At 42.8% G+C, this 20,599-nt stretch overlaps 1 protein-coding gene across 1 annotated transcript in view; it reads right to left on the bottom strand.

Annotated features, from left to right (window-relative positions):
• Positions 1–20,599, bottom strand: part of adamts7 (a disintegrin-like and metallopeptidase (reprolysin type) with thrombospondin type 1 motif, 7) — a 447,398-nt gene that overhangs the window by 364,341 nt on the left and 62,458 nt on the right. The window contains exon 5 of the mRNA XM_084337494.1: positions 3,402–3,485. Coding sequence (XP_084193620.1) covers positions 3,402–3,485 — 84 coding nt within the window. The remainder of the gene's footprint in view (positions 1–3,401; positions 3,486–20,599) is intronic.

The following is a 20,599-nucleotide window of genomic DNA, read 5'->3' as shown; positions in this document are numbered from 1 at the left end:
CAGCACATTAATCAGCTCAAAAACGTATTTTGACATAAAATGATAAGCTCTGTGGTCAAATGTATTATATATAATTAAGAATTAAGAAATGTGAAATGAGCAGATTGTGTGCTTTGGGAACCACTGCTCTAGGGCATGCTGCTTGGTGGATCAATGTTAAATACAATTAACATTGATGAAAGCAATTAATTATAAGCCGAAATGGTTATAAGCTATCAACGATAGGTGCAACACTCTATTATAATTATTATGACATCAAATTGTCAATAAAAAGTATGGTTATGATTAATATTAGGATGGAATCAATCAATAAGTTATAAGCAGAATTGGTAAGCTAAATATAGGGGGACCACTCAGTTATGTGCTAGTGTATGTGTTGCAATCAATATTTATCAGTCATACTCATAAGCTCTGAGGATAGAAACATTGCAAGTATAAAAGTTCCAGGCAGATATATCCACATGCATGTCTATTAACTAAGTGCTACTACAGAGCACATAAACATGAATAACAAATATATGACAGGGTTATGAGGACTATGAATGGCTGGCAAATCATCGGTTGAGGAGAAAAGGAGGAGGCAGAGAGAGGGAGTTGTGTCAGAGATGTAACGAACAAGGGCACTGTAAGGTCTATGCAATTCAAGAAAGCATACAGTATTGTTATATTTAACAGTGCCAATATAAGCAGAATGGTCAGAGTTCATCTTACTTGTGGTTTTCCTTCTCAGGTCCGCTTTGGACTTTGGACGGAAGTAGCCAGTGAGATAAATGTCTCAGGTACAGTCTGTCTCTGGACAGAAGAGGTACTCTGACACCACAGTCCGTCTCGGGACAAAAGAGGTTCTCTGACGCCACAGATTGTGTGCAGTGTGGTGGATATATCAACTAGGGCATCAAAATGGCAGCAAAACTACCATAGGTGTAGTTACTCTTTGAAGCTTGAGTAGCTGGCTCGGCAGCATCGGGTCTGAGGCCTGCATCTCTTGGTTCCATAGATATTGGGTCTATGATGCCAGAGGCGGAGTTAGAGGTCAGTTCCTGGCCCTCTGCTCTCTCATTTGTCCATTCGAACTTGGCACTTGAGAATAGGTGCAGAAGTGGCATTCCATTTATCCCCAACCTGTTTCAAAAGCTCATTTGAAACATGTCTTGGCATTGAGACGTCTGCTTAATTCTGTGAGTAAAACAAAAAGTAACAACCAGTGATCTAGCCAAACAGTCCCCTGGGAAACTGCTTTTCTTCAGCACAACAAAAGGGGTGAAATTATTAAATGTATAGTTAGTCATTTAATAATTAATAATTATTTTCTTTGCCGAATATCTTTCTTTGGACATCACTGACACAATTTTGTGTTTATAGATGCGGTATTAACTGAGATCAGAAAATGCTGTATGTGTATGGAAATGAGCAAACTTCCCTATTCCCTAAGTGACGGTAGCTCACATGTAGCCAACTTGCTTTGATATAAAAAATGTGAGCAAAAACTAATTTTGCACGGGCGGTAAAAGACAAAATCTCCTCTGTCCTATTCAAGCCGCAACAGTGGCAGACATGTGTTTTAATGCACAACATATAATGTGAATTGTTGTCTGAGGCCTGACATGTGAGCAGAATATAATGACTAATGAAGTCAGAAAGTGAAGGAGCTTAGAAGATGAATAGGTGAAAAACATTTGAGATGCATAACGTCTCACTAATTGGTTTATTTTGTCTGTTTCTCTCTCTCTCTCTCTCACACACACACACACACACACACACACACACACACACACACACACACACACACACACACACACACACACACACGCACGCACGCACGCACGCACACACACACACACACACACACACACACACACACTCACCAAACACTGTTACAGCACAGAGTGTGAGGCAACAGAGCCTGGTGTGAAAGACGAGCACCACTTCAAATTGAAGCTGAGCTGAGCTCAACTTCTTCTCACTCTGACACAGTGAAGTGTTAATGAAGCACAACAGAGATAACTAGGTTTTTCTCTTGAAATGGTTCCATCCTAAAATAGAGATACGGATTCCTGTACCTTTAAACTAAAACTCTATTTAAATATTATAGCGCTGCCACACAATGAAGCTAGCAGGATACAATAAACAATTCCTACTGTAGATAACAAAATGGAAATACTTGTGGATACTTTGGCCCAAATCGGTCATAGATGTTGTGATATCCATCTATTGGCCATTTCTGATGCAACCAAGTAAAGTGAGTATTTTTTTACCTACGCAATACTGCTGTGTTGCAAGAATTATCCTCAACCATCCAAACCGGTGGGTAAGAGAGACCAGTATCATGAATTACAATACCCTCATTATGACCAGAATAAATGCATTCTGCAATAGAAGATAACTGCTGAAGGGCTCTGCTGTTTGAAAGTTAATGAAGTCAAATTAAGTCAAGCAGAGGAGGAAACGCCTGACTAACCTTTTCATTCTTTCTTTCTTACAAATTATTTGTCCATGATGGGTCGGTCTCGGTCTCTCTGTCTCTCTCTCTTTCTCTCTCTCTCTCTCTCTCTCTCTCTCTCTCTCTCTCTCTCTCTCTCTCTCTCTCTCTCTCTCTCTCATGCACATTTACAAACCCAAACCTTATAGGGCAAGCAAACATAATTTTTATCCAGCTTATTCTTTCAGCTTAAGTCTTTGAACTTAATAAATTGCAAAGCAAATTACCCAAAGCAGGACATCTTTATTTAGCGTTAAGACGATAAGAGTGTTTGATGTCTTGCTTCACCCAATATGACACATTGGTTACGGTAAGACATGCGCTCCACACCCATTATTCCCATACACATAATGTTTGTTATGGTTTTTGATGATCATTTTCCCCCATCCTTCTTTTTCCGATTTTTTTTCCCATCCCACCCTTCCTGGTTGTTGCGCACTTTCCCCTACTGTTGGTCCGAGAGGCCGGAGACTGTCACATGCTTTCCTCCGACGCATGTGCAGCCAGCCGGCAGCCAGCCTGGCCGTGCAGATTCTCACTGGGAGAGTGTAACGTGTGGGAGGCCGCACTACCTCTCTCCAGATCCTACCCTCGCTGAGCAGGCGCCCCGACCGAACTGTAGGGGTCGCTGTCCACAACGCCCAGGACCCACCCGCCAGCTTTCCCACCCTCTAATACTGCCAATTGTATTAGTGTGAACGGCCAGCCAAGCTGGTGACAACGCCGGGAGCTGGATTCGAACACGCGAACCCAGCATCTCCGCCCTTTGTTATGGTTTTTAAGGATTTCTTCATCAATGCTGGTACAATTCACATTTTTACTGTGATAACTGGAAACGTATTAACAAAGTTGTTTGTGGTTCTATCCATGTGTTGTTAATGCATCAACATGCATGTATCATCAGCATATATTGATATCTTACCTCATCCTTCTCCAGTAGGATGAGACGGACAACCACAATATTGATAGCGTTTCCAATGCTGGCATCCCGGAACAGGCCCGATACCTGAAACACACAATAACACTATTATTTCATGTAACTGGGAGAATGGTAACATGTATTTCAACAGGAGACAGAGACAAAGTCAACAAATCATATAATAAGATTCATTGTCATTGTACACAAGGGAATTGAAATTAGTATTTTTGCATATCCCTCCTAGATACATAGCAGTATATAATTATTCCACAGTCAGAGGCAACCTGGCTGTAATGTGGATCACTTCTAGTCATTACCATCCTGTCCTTGGCCACACTGGGAACCAACTAACATTAGCATAGCTAGATAACATTATCTAGCTACACCCAAATTAGGTTTTAATTATGGTTCAGATCTTCTACCAATGCTAGAATATAAACCTAATTTGGATGTAAGATCTCACACAAACATTTTATGATATGACATTGGAGTCCCATTTATCAGATTTTACTTTAGGAGAGGGTGGTACGTGTTCACAAATACTGACTGAAGGGCGGCTAAGTGGTGCAGTGGGCAAGGCGCGCGCCACTAACGCAGGAGATGCTGGGTTCGAGCCCAGCTCTCTGCGTTGCTTCCGGCTTGGCTGGTCGTTCATACTTATACAATCGGCAGTATTAGGGGGTGGGAAAGCCGGTGGGTGGGGATCGGACAGCGACTCCTACAGGTCGGTTGGTGCGCCTGTACAGCAGAATCAGGAAGCAACGGGGGCAGCATGAGCCTCCCACGCGTTACTCCTCGCTGCTGAGAGATCACGCTGTACAGGTGAAAAGATGCGACAGCTCCCTCCTCGTGTACCGGAGGGGACACGTGATGCAAGGCTTGGTTCACATTGCAGCCGACCAGTGGGAGGCATGGTCTAACAACGTTCGAGACAGGGGAGGGTAGAATTGGATAATATGAAAATTGAGATGGGAGAAAAACTGAAAAATGGGGAGAAAAAAGTAGATAAAATAAAAATAAAAAAGAATACTGACTGAATTGTCACAGGAAGAACATTCTTAAAATGGGTGGTCCCCTTTAACCCATTGAGCGCCAATTGAGCGCCAATTGAGCGCCAAAAACTATATCTTTTTTTCTTTAGATCTTTTGATATTTTTCCTTTGATCTAGGGGTGCACCGATATATCGGTCGGGGTATCGGTATCGGCCGATAAATGCCTTGTTGACTGGCATTGGCCTATCGGCCGATAAGCTCAAATGTGCCGATGGCAGTAGCCGATAAATATCCATCAATTTGTGTCGCGTCAATCTGGCCCACACGTTCAAACTTTGAAAAAAGTTTCAGTCAAGCGACCTGCACAACGCCGCCCCCACACACACACACGCTACTGCATCAAAGTTACTTATGATTAACAAAGGCATTCGTTTTGTGGCATTAACGTTATATATAACGTTCAATAGCATCAGCATATTATTTACCCGATCAGATAGCAAGCATTACTCATTCATATCTCAGTTCCTTCCTTTGCTCAGAGAGCCTGTACTGAATTGTACCCATTCTGCAATCTGTTAATAAAGTTTTCAATCAGACAAAATGTATAGAAAAGCTTTTATTATAACATTCGTTGCAGTAAAATCATTATGCCTCGTTTAGTACTCCTGCGGGGCGCTGGTAATCTACTCGTGGGCCGTGGGGAGCTAAAGTTATTCGCTTTGTTGTTGAGCTCTCGTCAAAATCAATGGCGGACTTCCCGGAAGTAAAGGCGCTTGCCGATTGGTGGTAAGAACAGCAGGAGGTGGGTGCTAGCGGTGTGACGTAATTGGCAGAATCGACTGTCAATCAAAATGGTTCTGTTGATAAAGCTGGGAACGAGGTTAGTTGTACCTGACACGACACATGCATTGCAAACTCAGATAAATAAATAAATAGTATAGATTACTATAGTGTGGCAAGTGACCTGGCTTTAGCCATTATGGAGATATTACTGGAGAACATGGAGCTTTGTTTGAGAGAGATACAGTGAGTGCTGTCTCTTAAACTCTTAAAACTCATAAACTTTTTTGTCTTTTTAGTCAAGTTAGTCTGTTGAAGATGAAAGCCAGTGGGTATTGTATGACTCAGACTTCAGCAATAATCATGAGCATTATAAAATATATAAAAAACACACATGGCATGATGGAATACCATAAACATATTTCTTGATGTTTCCTTTTTTAAGTAAGTAAAGAGGCCTATGTTGATATCGGTGAGCACAATTTGTAACACAAAGAGACAGACGTGTAGCCTATTTATTTATTTAATATTTTATTTATTCATTTTATTATTATTATTTTATTTGTTGCCATGCCTGAAATAATAGTCAAGCATAGGGCTAACACATTTTCATAAACAATAATATAATTTTTTGTTATATGGTTATAATAAAAGCTTTTCTATACATTTGTCTGATTGATTGATTGACAACTTTATTAACAGATTGCAGAATGGGTACAATACAGTACAGCTCAATACAACAACAGTGCTAAGACTGGAGGATGAAGACCAGAAAAAGACTTTCGGCTTTTTTACATAAGGGTCCTCCATTTTCAATTCATCAAAACATTGAGAGACATACAAATATACAGTAGTTTCATAAAAAATATCGGTGCATCCCTACTTTGATCCCCATTCTAAACACTCGCTTGGAGCTGCCTGTGTCTCCCTGGCACAGCTGCCTACGTTAAAATTGCAATAACGATCAAATCCCGCCCGGTGGCAGTATCGCCTACCTTGTGAACTGGGGATATCAGTTGTCTTCCAATACTGAGTTACCTCTGGCTGTTTCCCCCTCAAAGTGGATCAGGACATAGCAATCGGTCTGAGATTTGAGGCCTCAAACTTATTGTTTCCCGTATGATAGCCATGCCCAATATACACGAGTAATTGTGATCGTGATGGGACAACTGGGATTTATTCATTTTGGAGTACCTTCTGACTGAGGTAAGGTCTATTTTTTACCTAAAACATGCTTTTGTACCGATCACAGTGTCGTATTTTACCGGACCTAAAACATGCTTTTGGTAACGATCGCAGTACCCCCCCCCCCCCCCTTGATGATTTTGTGAAGACACATATATATATGGTATATACCTTTGATTTGGAAATATTTGGAGTTTCAGACGAGCAACCTGAACGATTTGGGCATAATGCATATAACCCATCATATCTCGCAATCTAGGAAAAAAGACTGGATTATTTTGGAAAGGGCCGATGTTTAGCATGGAATAGCGCACAAACTAAAGTATGTCGAAATGAACTGGTTAGTCAGTGTTGGACTATAAACAATGCCTGTCAAATGAGCCATACTATTGTCTCCATAGCTATAATACAGAACACACGATGGGTCCGCAAACATCGCTAACATGGTCAATAACGCTGGCGCCATTGAGTAGAGATGGGAAAACAGTGTGGTGGTCAATGAGTTAAGGTCAACACATGCACACACAAAACCCCACCACCACCATTTCCCCCCCACATTCTTAAATCAATCTGGCACATCACAAGTTGGTAAGAGTGATTCTATCTGTGCCTCTTCAATAACAGGTGTAAACAACAACTTTAAAGGAGCTGGGAACCTCTTGGGAGGTGAGAAATGTGACCCTCTCTACACCACCCCCATACCTCAAATGGATCCGCCATCAGCTCTATTTTCAATCTTTCAAAATGTTCAGTTGCCCCCTTGAACGGCCCTTCTAAGGTTTCTCTCCTCCACATTGCCTGTGGTGCATTTTTTCCTATTGCTAGGTTTTAGTGAGTTTTTCCTTACCTTCACGTGGGGTATGTCTGGGAGTGTTGCATTAATTTATTTAAAAAATGTTGGACTTCATGGTGTTTTTGTTTTGTTCTTGATTCATTGTGATGTTTCTTCTTGCTTGTTTAAAGAAGACGTCTCCGGCCCATGGGGACATTAACGTGTGTTGTCGGATAAATAAAGGCAATAATAATAATAATGATAATTATATCCTGAAGTTTGGAGCGTTTGCCTCTGGTGGTAGGCTTGGCTGACCATACCACTCCATAAGATGCTCTTCATGGATCTTCCCACTCCATCTCCTTTTCTCTCTCCTTAGAAGAATTTTACTTTGAATGTGTCAGTTTTGAGCCCAATCAGTGTCATTAGCAATCAGTTTAATTGTATCTCAATGGGAGGCCAGTTGCCAAACGTATTAGAAATGCTCATGCTTCCTCTTTAACCCTCTGAGGTTGCAGCTATTTTGTGATTGTGACCCACCCAGCACAGACTCTGGGTCCTTTAGAGGGATCTTACTTTTTTTTACATGATATGAAAGTACAGTTTCTAAATAAGCCATCACTTGTACAAATCAGGTGGATACTATGCTCATGTCTCCAAAGACCAACGATGGAGTGCGCGTGCACGCGCGCACACACACACACACACACACACACACGAATTATACGATGAATTGAAAATGGGGGACCCTGATGTAAACAAGACGAAAGTCTTTCTCTGGTCTGCATCCCCTTAACAATTGTATGTATTGAGCTGTACTGTACTGTACCCATTCTGCAATCTGTTCATAAAGTTTTCAATCAATCAATCAATCAAACACAGAAAGGGAGAATGGCATTTTACAAGGCTTTGCTCCCCGTAATTCACTCACAGCTCAGGCTGTCGTTGTGCTAGAGACATGATCATAATCAGGTTTTTATGCACATGAGTCTCCCGATTGTTCCGCCTGATGCGCACTGTCTTTATGCTACGGAGATATACACGTTTCTAAAGATATTAAGCTTTCTCTGCATATTTTCACACCGCCTACAAAGTAGCCTACTGGGTCCATTGTCTTGAAATGGATTTGGTATCTGTCATTTCTGCGCGTCTGTCTTCGACACCCGAGACTGAAAGTACTCAGCCCCTCCTCTACGACACAACTGTAGTTCTTTAGACAGCAAGGGAAATTATACAGCCAGACAAGTTAACAATAATTAACACATTTACAAGTCGTATACACTGCCGATACCGATAGTTTTTGGTTTTGTTATAGCAGCTGGCAGTATTATACTGTAGGTCTAACACAGGCCTTCTCAAAGTCCGGACTCCGGTCCAGATCCGGACCAAACCACAACTCTCTCTGGACTCCGAGCAAATTATACTTTTCATAATGTATTATCTGTATTATCTGTATTATCTGTGAGACATCGCCACAACACAACGAGTCAAAATTCTCCGCTCTCTCTAATGCAAATAGCGTCTTTGCATGTCCGACTGCTCCACTGTCTGTGTGTGTGTCTGTCTACTCTGCTTTGGTCCAATCGCCTTCCGGCATGCTGGTTGTCTTTCAGCGAACTGGGAGAGTGTAGCGGGGCTCGCTCAATGTGAGAGAGTAGTCCATCATCTCGACTCTTGACTACACTTAATGGCTGATCATCCAGCCCTATGAATTGCATGACTTTTCTTGTGATCGCTGATGCCTTAGCCTTCTGACTATCATGGTTATACACACGGGTGCTTGATTGAATTGATTGAAAAGTTTATTAACAGATTGCAGAATGGGTACAGTACAGTACAGCTCAATACATACAATTGTTAAGGGGATGCAGACCAGAGAAAGACTTTCGTCTTGTTTACATCAGGGTCCCCCATTTTCAATTCATCATATGACATACAGATAGACAGTACTGCTATATCTATACATTTATGACATACCAGATTTGCAAATACAGTACTGTTTGTGATACCAAAAAAAATCCAAAAAAGAGTGTATATACATTTGACATAGAAACTGTACATTGGAGGAGGGGGGGGGGGGGGTGGGTAGGGGACACACACTGTACACTGTACATTGGAATACTGACCTACATTTGACATAGAAACTGTACATTGGAGGGGGTTGGGTAGGTGGGGTGGGGTTGGGTTGGGTGGGGTTGTACATTGGAGGTGGGGGGGGGGGGGACACTGTACATTGGAATACTGACAAAGCCATACTTGGTCTTTACTGTACAACTGGGTTAGGACATTTGTAGGGGCCAGTTTCGAATTGCAGTCTCCCGTAGGTGTTCTTTGAGAGTGTTTTTGAAAGTGGGTAGTGATTCACATTCCTTTACAGCTTTGGGTAGGGCGTTCCACATTGATGTGGCATAATTGCGAAACGTGTTTAGTCCCTTGTTTGAGCCGAATCTGGGTTTTACATGATTTGTGGAGCTCCCTCTGGTGTTGTGATCGTGGGTATTCACTGACCTTTGGGAAGTATTTTGACATGTACATGGGTACCTTGGTCGTGTAGTGTATCTTGTAGACCAGGCCTGTTACGACCCAAGGGCCGGTCCTGCTGACCGGCAGGAGAATAACATTGGACATTGCTCTCCTCCTGACATTGGTCTCCTACCCTCTAGTGGCCAGACTAACCTGTTGGTACAGGTGGCCATTCTACTGTGGTTCCAAGTTATAGATATAGTGTCTAATTGTTTATTGTCTTGGGCCGCCCCTGTCTATGTGTGATGTTACTCCCCTGTTGTGTTGTTGTGTGTCATTGCCGTAGTGTCTAGTTGTTGTTTAGTTTGTCATTGCTTTACTGTCATTGTGTATGTTGTGATTCTGTGTTGGCCAGGTGTTGTTGATTATCAATTAGTGTGGGTATTTAGGTGTCTGTCTGTCCTCCCTTCCTTGTGGCGACATTCCTCCAGTATCCTGTGTGTTCCCTGTGTCGTGCCTGCCTTCCCCGTTGATGTCTAGTGAGTCCTGTATACTTCTGTCGTTTTCTTGTTTTCCGTCGTTGTGTTATTAGTAGTGTTGTTTTGTATTTACATTTGGATAAGAGTAAACATCCTTCTTCAAGCATCGCTCCTCGTCTCTGCCTACGTTCCTTCTCCCTTGTCTGCTAACTGTGTTCTCAACTTCAATAGCACACCAAGCGTTACACAGGCCCATTGCAAGTTGCTGTACTCTGTCATCTACTCTAAGCCATCCTAGGTTGGCAAAGTGGGCAGGGGTGAGGTGGGTTCTAGGAGTCAGGTCAAGCAGTAGTCTGACTAGTTTGTTTTGAGATGTTTGTAATTTGGTTTTTAGTGCCTTTGAGGTGCTTTGGTACCATGAGGTGCAACCATAGTCGTAGTACCCTTGAATGAGTGCTCCTGCCAGAGTCTTCAGGGTATTCTTGTTTACCAGAAAGGAGATCCGGTACAAGAATCGAGTTCGTTGGTTAACTTTTTTTATTACATTGGATGCCATTTTGTCAAAGGAAAGATTAGCCTCTAGGATGGAACCCAGGTAGGTAAAGTGGTTTGCGTTAGCGGCCACTTTGGTTATTTTTACCTTCCGCGGTAAGCTTAACGAACTCCTCTGGGTGATGGGACTTCAAGTGTCTTATTCAATTTGTTGTGTTGAAACTTTTTACATTGCTTCCCCCACGAGGTATTTTATCCTGGCATATATTGCAGATGGCATTTGTTGCATCTGTCTCAGACACTTTGTAATAGTTCCACACCGCCGACATGTTTTAGGTTAGTTAACATGCGACAATGACACCAACTCCGCTGAGAATTGGCTCATGTTTGTCCCATCATCGATCGGTTTTTGCAATTGGCGACTAGAAAGCATTATCGGAATTCCCCAATCTCATATTTATACTGAATATCGGCTGATACCGATCGCTAGCCGATCGATCGGGGCATCCCTAAACACACTGTCAAAGCCATCCCTAGGTATAGGGCGTATACAGGAGGCCAATCTTTGCAGTACTCTCCAGATGTCCAGATTGGTTTTCATTATATTGTATTGTTGATCAGAAGGGACTGTGGGGGATCTCGCCTTGGACACAGGACCTGCATATTGATTACAGTAGATTTTTATGATGTAGGCCTAGTCTCTGCACATACCACATCTGAACTAAGTTCTCTGTCATAGACAAGAAAGATTAACGGTCTCAGTGGCAGACAAAGACATCATTCTTCATTTAAATGGAGTCGTTCCAGAAGGATTTAGCAAAAACGTAATGGTGTGATAATTTCCACTGAACATGCAGTAAAACCGTCCTCTTTCCAAAGTTCAGCTAATGACAACATCTGAAGAATTGCTCGGTGGATCTTCTTGAACCGATATGACTGCAACTTGGTCACAAAACACAGTGAAATGCTGCGGCTTGTTTGTAGTTTTCCCTTTTCCAACAATAGTTTCAGAACATTGATCAAATTCCACTCATTTTTCTTGTGCAAATTGTCTCCACATGACACTGTGCAGCGCCTTTGTCACTGAAGCATTGCAGACAGCATAGTATATAAAGGAACTCATTCATCACAACATCAGTTGTGTCCCTTATGTTCCTCACAGTGGAACACCATGCTGAAATACACACACATATGCACACAGTTAAACTGCTCACACCTTGTAACCCTGACCTTCTTTCATCAACATCAAACATGAGTTTTTTGTAATGTCTTCTCAGAATTGTATTTTAGGATTATTCCTATAGCCATTGTGACATCCTAATTACAAGGTTCAGTTCTCAACATTCTAATCTTATACATGCAATTGTACATCTGAAAGGGCTGCTAAGGCAAGGTATAAACCATGTGAATTGATGAGAAGCAATTTTGGTTGCTTGTGTGTGAGTATTATTAATACAGTTATGCATGCATGTCTTTTATAGACCTCTAAAGTGATCATATTCCCAGCTCCTCTCGTCTTGCCAGGATCTCCTGCAGCTATAGGAGAATACATGTGTTATTAATAGATCACTCCCAGCTTTGTCTGTGGTTCAAGCAGGCTCAGCTTGAACAATGTCTTCTAACATAGATGTATTTTTCTGCTAAGGAAGGGGATTTTGAAGTGGCAATAAAAAATTAAATAAGAAAACCACTAGCCAAAAGTAGCTTAGCAGTGCTGGAGAAGTATATGTTCCTGGAATATCTCATAATTAACCTTTTAACTACCACACTATAGAAGGTTACGCCTTTCACTACCACACTACAGACTTTTGACAGCATTAACCCTTTGTAGTGTGGTAGTGAAAGGGTTAACCGTATGCAGTGTGGTAGTGAAAGGGTTAACCTTCTGTAGTGTGGTAGTGAAAGGGTTAAGTGCAGACCATTCTATCAGCCCAGGGAATCTACAGCTACCATTGTGACTGCATCATATATACCTCATGATGCTAATGCCAAGCTAGCAATGAAGGAACAGCATTCGTCTGTACACAGTAGGCCAGGGGTCTTCAATTAAGTTTGGCCGAGGGCCACATTTTTTCCAAGCCATTGTATGGGGGGCCGGAAACAAAAACAATGGCCAATTTAATATATTGATAGTGAAAAGATTTTAACTCTGTGACTAACCACCTTATAACTAAGACATACATTTGTGGCAGAGGCAGAGAACGGACAAAATAAACTAGCTGCATAGGTGGAATAATAAACTGTAAACGACATACACATTTGCACTGAACATTATACCTTTGTCTTGTTGCCATTTTATTATAAAACCAGAGACAAGCGCCTCTCTCTTATCGGTCTATCTTACATTACGCACAACCAGCCCGTCTATCTGACAGCCCTTTCTGTGGAGCGCACTGGACTATTGAGAAACAATAGGAATCTTCCATTGGTTCTCCCAGTCCACGTGACCATTTCTAGCATTTCCATTGGCTATAGTGACAGACATAGATATATGATAAATGGATAGATACAGCGGATTAGATGCAGTCCAGAGAAAACAACCAATCTAGATATTTCAAGATTCTATACTTTACATCTGCGCATTCTCTGAGAGATGCACACAATTTTTAGATGACAATCGATACAATAAAGCAAGTCTTTATCACAAACAAATCCAAAGATATTTAATGTTTTACAAAACATGTCTAGTGTTGCGCCCGGCTTTAGAGGGTTAAAGCCTAATTGTATTTTTTATTTAGTTAATAAATGTCTTGTTGTAATTCCTTATATACCTAATGTAGCGCATCTTCTTGAAGCAGATTCAGCTTTTTTTGCTCTGATTTGACTTCAGTTTAATTGCATTGTTACTGTTCACATGTGTGGTGCCATCAGTCATATAAGTAAAGATAAAGTTTGAATGACTTACTGAACTGGTGTTTTATTATTTGCTTGTTTGTTATTTCAGCACCAGGCGCTGTCCACCGACTTTTTTCATGTTGAGCAAGCGCTATATTGTACCTCGCTGCCTACCTTGTAACACTTCCCCCGGTCCTGTGGGACCAACCGGCAACCCTCCGCCCGGTTCGGTTGGTCCAGGACTGAGACACTTACAACCCCCCATCAATACCCTTCACAACATAACATTGGCAACCGGTGGGCTGAGCCAGATGTGGCAGATCTGGCATCAGCTCACACACCTACTTAACATTCTCATCTGCCATTTATATTTGTTATGTTCTTTGTCTATGTTGTCATTGTTGTTTCCATTGTGTTAGTTTTGTGTTCCCCTGTCTGTGTTTTGTAAATATGTTTTAGTCTCGTTTGTCTCAGTTTGTACAATTGTTATTGTTCCCCCTGTGTGCTCTGTATTCTGTTAGTTCTGTCTACCACACCTGTGTCCTGTTAGTAATTACCCTCTGTGTCTAATTAGTGTTTGTATTTAAGTGTTCTGGGCCAGCATGCACTTGCTGGTTCATTGTTAAATGTTACCTGTGTTTGTCAGTCGTGTATTGTATCCTGTCTTGTGAAAGTAAACACTGTATCGTCACCACGTCGACTCCTGTCTCATCTCTCATCGTATTCACTCTGCTACCTGGGTTCACCATGCCGAAGAAACACACTCGTAACACTACCTGTTATTCACTCTCAACATGGATAAAACAAAGTATAATAAGCATTCTTTAGGTGGTGGTAGTTTCTCTATTTGGACGTTATAGCTAACATATAGCCTAGCCTAGTTGGCAAAAAAAAAGAAGAAAAAAAATTGAAAATAATCTGAGGGGCCAGATATTATTGCTGGCGGGCCAATTTCGGCCCGCGGGCCGCCTATTGCCGACCCCTGCAGTAGTTTAGTTTCTTTAGTTTCTTTAATAGTTGTCATACAGAATACTTTTATACAAAATGCTTCTTACTGTTACGCTCCAGAGACTGTGCTAGACAAGATAAGTATGAAATAAAATAAAGTAGCATGTAAAAAGAAGTAAAAATAGAGGTCACAGTGTTCAGTATAGACATATGTACAATGTTCGATGCAGAATAGAAGTAACTGAGTTACCATACAATATACAATATACTATGCAATGTACTAATATACAATACTATATAGTGCAAAGCAGAAATGGGATGAGGTACAATTTAGGTACAATTTACAGTAAGGTGTACAAGTTGTAGTGCAAATCCTTTACCAATAAATATAAAGTGTGTTTAGGTGATCTAAAGTGTGGAGAGTGGGTGCTGCAGTGTGTTGTTTGTTTAAAGTGAGTGTGTGCGTGTGGATGTGTGCATTTTATGGTTGTTGCATAGTGTTTATTGTTCGTTGAGCAGCCTGATGGCCTGGGGAGTCTTTCTGTGCTCGCCTTGAGACTCCGGTATCGCTTGCCTGACCGCAGCAGTTCAAAGAGGCAGTTGTTCGGGTGGCTGGAGTCCTTGATGATTCTCTTAGCCTTACCCCTGCACTGCTTGTTGTAAATGTTCTGGAGGGTGGGAAGCCCCCCTCCAATTGTGCGTTCCGCTGAACGTGTCACTCTTTGTAGTCTGCTTCGGTCTTGTGCAGTGCTATTCCCAAACCAGGAGGTGATGTTGCCAGTCAGGATGCTCTCTATTGTACATGAGTAGAAGTTCTTAAGGATCTTCTGACTGACTTGGAACTTCCGTAGGCGCCTGAGGAAGTAGAGGCGTTGTCGTGCCTTCTTCACAACACTGTCAATGTGTGTGGTCCATGTCAAGTCCTCGGATATGTGGGCTCCGAGGTACTTAAAACTGTTCACTCTCTCAACCGGTGCCCCGTCGATGCTGAGGGGGCTGTAGTCCCTGACCCCCAACCTCCTAAAGTCCACAATCATCTCCTTTGTTTTGCTGACGTTCAGGGAGAGTCTGTTCTCCTGGCACCATCTTCCGCCAGGACCTTGACCTCTTCCAGGTAGGCCCTCTCGTCGTTTGCAGAGATCAGGCCCACCACTACTGTGTCGTCAGCAAATTTGATGATTGTGTTGTTGCTCCGCTGAGCCACACAGTCATGTGTGTACAGGGAGTAGAGGAGGGGACTCAGAACACAGCCCTGTGGGGCCCCTATGTTGAGGGTGATGGATGAGGAGGTGCAGTTGCCTGCTCTCACCACCTGGGGTCTGCCCGTCAGGAAGTCCAAGACCCACTGGCAGAGGTCATAGTTCAAGCCCAGGTCCCTGAGCTTGGCTATGAGTTTGGAGGGGACTATGGTATTGAATGCTGAGCTGTAGTCGATGAATAGCATTCTCACATAGTTCCCCTGCCTCTTGTCCAGGTGTGATGCTGCTGTGTGCAGCACATGGGCTATGGCGTCCTCCGTGGACCTGTTGGGGCGGTATGCAAATTGCAGGGGGTCCAGGTTGATGGGGAGGGAGGAACAGATGTGCTATGCTATGTGTGCTAGCAGAGCTAGTCTCCAGTCGCGAGTCACGATGCATGTTTGTCCACCAAAAAAGCGCCAAAAGATAGAAAAGAAACTAGCAGAGCCAGAACTGTTCAACTCCCCTGGAGCCACAGCCACTTTTTTTGGTACTTTCATGCCCACGTCCACATCCACAGAGGAACAGAGGTCGAGTGTGTCTCCAGCTTCAAATTCCTGGGACATCGGAGACATCTCTGAAGACCTCTCTTGGACCCTTAACACCTCGCCACTGGTCAAGAAGGCTCACCATTCACCACTCACCAGCGCCTTTTCTTCCTGAGGAGACTGAGGAAAGCCAACTTTGGCTTTGAGTGGCTAAGTACTTTTGGTCTCCAGTTTCGATGACGGAGATGGGCAGAGATGACAGCTGGCACCAAACCCATTCCGAAGAAGAGACAATGGACATGGACCCAGTACTTTTTTGGCAGTGTGCAAATATGCAGCAAAACATAAAATATATTTAGAACCGGCGGCTGGGTGGCGCAGCGGACATTGTGCTCATCACCAACGCAAGAGACACCGGTCTCGAATCCGGCTGTCAGCGTTGCCTCCGGCTTGGGCCGGCCGTCATACTGACTCAATTGGCAGAGTCAACGGGAGGGGAGTCGATGGGTGGTAGTCTGGTCGTTGTAAACAGCGACTCCTACAGGTCGGTCAGGGCGCCTGCACAGCAAAGACAGGAAATGGGCGGGGGCAGTGTGAGCCTCCCACACGTTACACCTCGCCAATGAGAGTCCGCGCTGGCAGGTAAAAAGAAGTGACTGGCTGCCTCCACATGTATCAGAGGGGACATGTGATGGGCTTCTATCCTCCCTACGACCGGCCAGTGGGGGGCACATGCGAGCAACGATCAGGACAGGGGAGGGAGAATTGGCACGAGAGGAAAATTGGGATGGGATAAAAATCACAGAAAAAGGAGGAGAAAAAGTAGGTAAAAAAAATATATATATATTCTCTTCTCTCCGTCCAAATTTTAAGTGTATCTCACCATCGCCTACTGGCAGTTTGCGGAAGTAGGGCACAGAATCATGAAACCAGCTGTATCTATTTATCTATTTCTATATTTCCTATAATTTCTCTATCTACTCCAGTGCACTCCATAGATCGGGCCATCGGACAGAATGCTTGCGTGTAATGGAGGATAGAGAGAGGCGCTTGTCCCTGGTTTAATACTACTTGGATAATGCTATTTGGATAAGATGCAGAGAGGAACATTGATAAGAGCCCACAACAGAAAAGGAGAGCTACAGTATATTATGGAGGGGCCTTTGTGTGTGTGTGTGTGTGTGTGTGTGTGTGTGTGTGTGTGTGTGTGTGTGTGTGTGTGTGTGTGTGTGTGTGTGTGTGTGTGTGTGTGTGTGTGTGTATGTGTGTGTGTGTGTGTGTGTGTGTGTGTGTGTGTGTGTGTGTGTGTGTGTTAGTGGTCTGCAAGGGCCTTGAAATTAGGCCCGTGCCCAGCCCGAGCCCATGACGTTCAGGCCCTGCCCGAAAATAAGCCCGACTGTAATGCAACATTTGAAGCCCTAGCCCGAGTGAAAGCCTGAAAAAAAATATATATATATTAGACTTAAAAAGTAATTTTTTATTTGTATTTGTTTTAAATATTCAAAATACGGTTTTATATGAACTTAATAAATAAACAAAAACGAAAATGTCCAATAGGTCTACCTAAATAACAGATAGTCGCATATCGCGCTGAAAACTAATGAAGCATTATAATTATATAGCCAAATATTAAATAATTTTTGTTTTAAATATTCGAAACACTGTTAAGGTCCCCCTATAGGGGGACCCTGCTTTTCTTTATCATAAATCGATCAATGAGGTATCATTGGAAAGCCCCACTCATTGGCTACAACCCTGTGCAAAGATTTTCGAGATCGCCAAATGATTGACGGAGCTAGAGTCCCGGGAGTCGGGGGTGGTAATGTGTACTTTTGCGTACTTTGGGGCACGCCTCACATATCGGCATGTAACTCGAGAACCGCTGAACGGATTTTGTCACCTGAATGGGCAATCGACAGGCAACAAATAGGGCTTTAATTCCATCTATATATTGTATTAAAAGAAATGCACACCCGAGCCACTAGAGGTCGGCAAATAATCGTCCACATGTGGGACCTTGGATGTTAAGAGGTTAATGTTTAAAAAAATAATGTGTAGCCAAGAGTAAAGACCATAACCCTATCAAAAACAGTAGTCAAAGTGTATATTTTCATTTTTACCGATGTTTTAATACGATTTATCGGAAATACGAATTTATCGGAAAATGCTAATTATCGTAAAAACCGCAAGGAAATTACTAAATCCAGATTCAACCCTGCCATTGGAAAGAGGAGCATTTTCCCTATCCATAGATGTATGATTTGGCCATAATAAGGTCAAGGTCAAGTTCAAGGTCAAATATGAATTTATAATTAAAATCGATTATCATTAATTACTGTATCTACAAATCCTTCTGTTTAATCATCTTCCCGCGGTTCATTTGCTTCGTTTTTTTTTTACACATGATCTCAATAAGGTGGTGAATGAGCTCAGTGAGCATTTTCTCGTGCCCCACAGATTTAACATAATTCATATTCTCTCTCTTCATTACAATTTACTCAGCCTAGTAACAGACACAATATTTCTGACACTGGAAATACATACCCCCAGGTCCCTAGATGTTCCTAGATACCAAGAACATGCAAATTGACCTTGCAGAAGTGGAGCAATCTTCCATTTACTTAGGCATGTACCTTTAGGCGAAAACGGTCTACAGATTAACAGGTTAATAAATAAACAAAAACGAAAATGTCCAATAGGTCTACCTAAATAACGCATATCACGCTGAAAACTAACAAGCATTATAGGCCTATATAGCCTGTTTCGCGAATGCCTTCTATTTCCATTTCCCAGCATGCGTGTTACTGAACACGGTGCCTCGTCACAATCAGTCCAAACTCTGCTCGGATGCTACCGAATCCGATGTCGCAAGTACAGAGGTACTGGCAGACACAGACTAAAACATTAATGTCATCATGACACAAAAGTATACAGAAAAAACTCGACCGCAGCAGCCAATTATAATATAAAATAAATCAGGACTCACCACGCTGTTGACGTCAGCATCAAAAACGTCTGGCGTGGAATAACGTTAACAAAACTTCGCCAACCAGTTGCTACATCCAAGAACAAATGAAAAACCAGTGAAAACATTCGCCAACTGGCTATATTCCAACTTCAAACAACAATTGAAGTTATTGAACCACTTCGGTCTGCTCTTGATTTGTTGACCATCCACCGTTGATGTCCTTCAGCACTGTTCTACTGTCCTCGAATTCTCCCTGCGGTAATTACATCCAAATGTTTCCAAAAATGCAGCTTTCCCAGACGCATTGGGAACTTTCAAAAGCTCTCCCTTTCCCTAATTCCATATCTGTTAACTTATCCATCGCGACTCAGAGAGACACGAGGCTCTGACTCTCTGATGACAGCTGGCGCAAAACTGAAACTGAAACCGTAAGGTTATCCTATAACCCTAGTTATATGAGTATAGCGAGCGCGCAATAAACAAAAAAACAAAAAAAGAGGCCGCTGCCCGGCCCGGCCGTGTCTATTCGAAAAGCAACCGGTTCATGCTTCCGCGTTCGCGTTTTGCGCTCTGATTGGCCACTGCTGTTTCTGGTCGCAGAAACGTCAGTGGCCAATCAGATTCGCAAAACGCATGAACCGGTTGCCTTTCGAATAGACGCGGTCCGGCAGAGCCAGAATTCTTTATTTAAAAACAAAGCCCTACCCAGCCCGAACCCGTCGGGTCGGGTAGGGCCCCGTCGGGCTCGGACAGGGTTGCAGTGCACTAGTGTGTGTGTGTGTGGAGGATGTAAATTGCAGGGAGATATTGGTCCAAATATGAAGGCAACACCAAAATGTATGTATTCTTTCTCTCCCTCTCTGTGTGTGTGAGTTTTTATAGTTGAACTTATAAGTTCAGTCTAGTGTTTTTAATTTAAAGGGGACATGCATTGCTATTCCTAGCACTATTTGGGCAACTTTACACAATTCATGTGAGTCTATTGAACACATCTGTAAGCTTTTATTAAAAGAAATTCATTGTTTTATATTTCTAATCAAGTACTCAAAAGCCACATTTTTCTCACTTTGGATTTTAGGCTGTGTTGACCTGGCTCCGCCCATAAGTACTTTGAGTGACAGTCATCCACACAGTCTGCGACTGGCACAGAGAGAGATAGAGAGAAACTGAGGGGGATACTAATTAATTTCGCCGCGGGGGGTCATAATCCCACGGGACAATGCATTGGTAACTTGTTTCAAATGACAATATATACCCCTGTGATTATTATTGTACGGATCGGAATACGGGCGTGTGCGTGGGAGCATGCGCAAAGATATTACAGTGATATGCTGGTGCTCGACTGCGAGGGAGAGAGATAGATAGAGAGGGAGAGAGAGAGGGATACACAGAGGCACGGAGCACTGTGTAAACGCTGCGTGTGTGAGAGAAGACGGGTCCCACTTGAGGAAGTGTCGGGTTACACTATCTGCCTCGCTCTGTTTGAGGATGTGAATATTTTTCACTCGCTCTGCTGTCGCTGTCAACCATAGAGTTAGTTAGTTATGCTATATTCACGTC

This window comes from Notolepis coatsorum (genome assembly GCF_963971535.1).
Source record: "Notolepis coatsorum genome assembly, chromosome: 20".
NCBI lineage: Eukaryota > Metazoa > Chordata > Actinopteri > Aulopiformes > Paralepididae > Notolepis > Notolepis coatsorum.
Note: the sequence above shows the minus strand (reverse complement) of the source record. Positions and strands in the feature narration are given on the sequence as shown.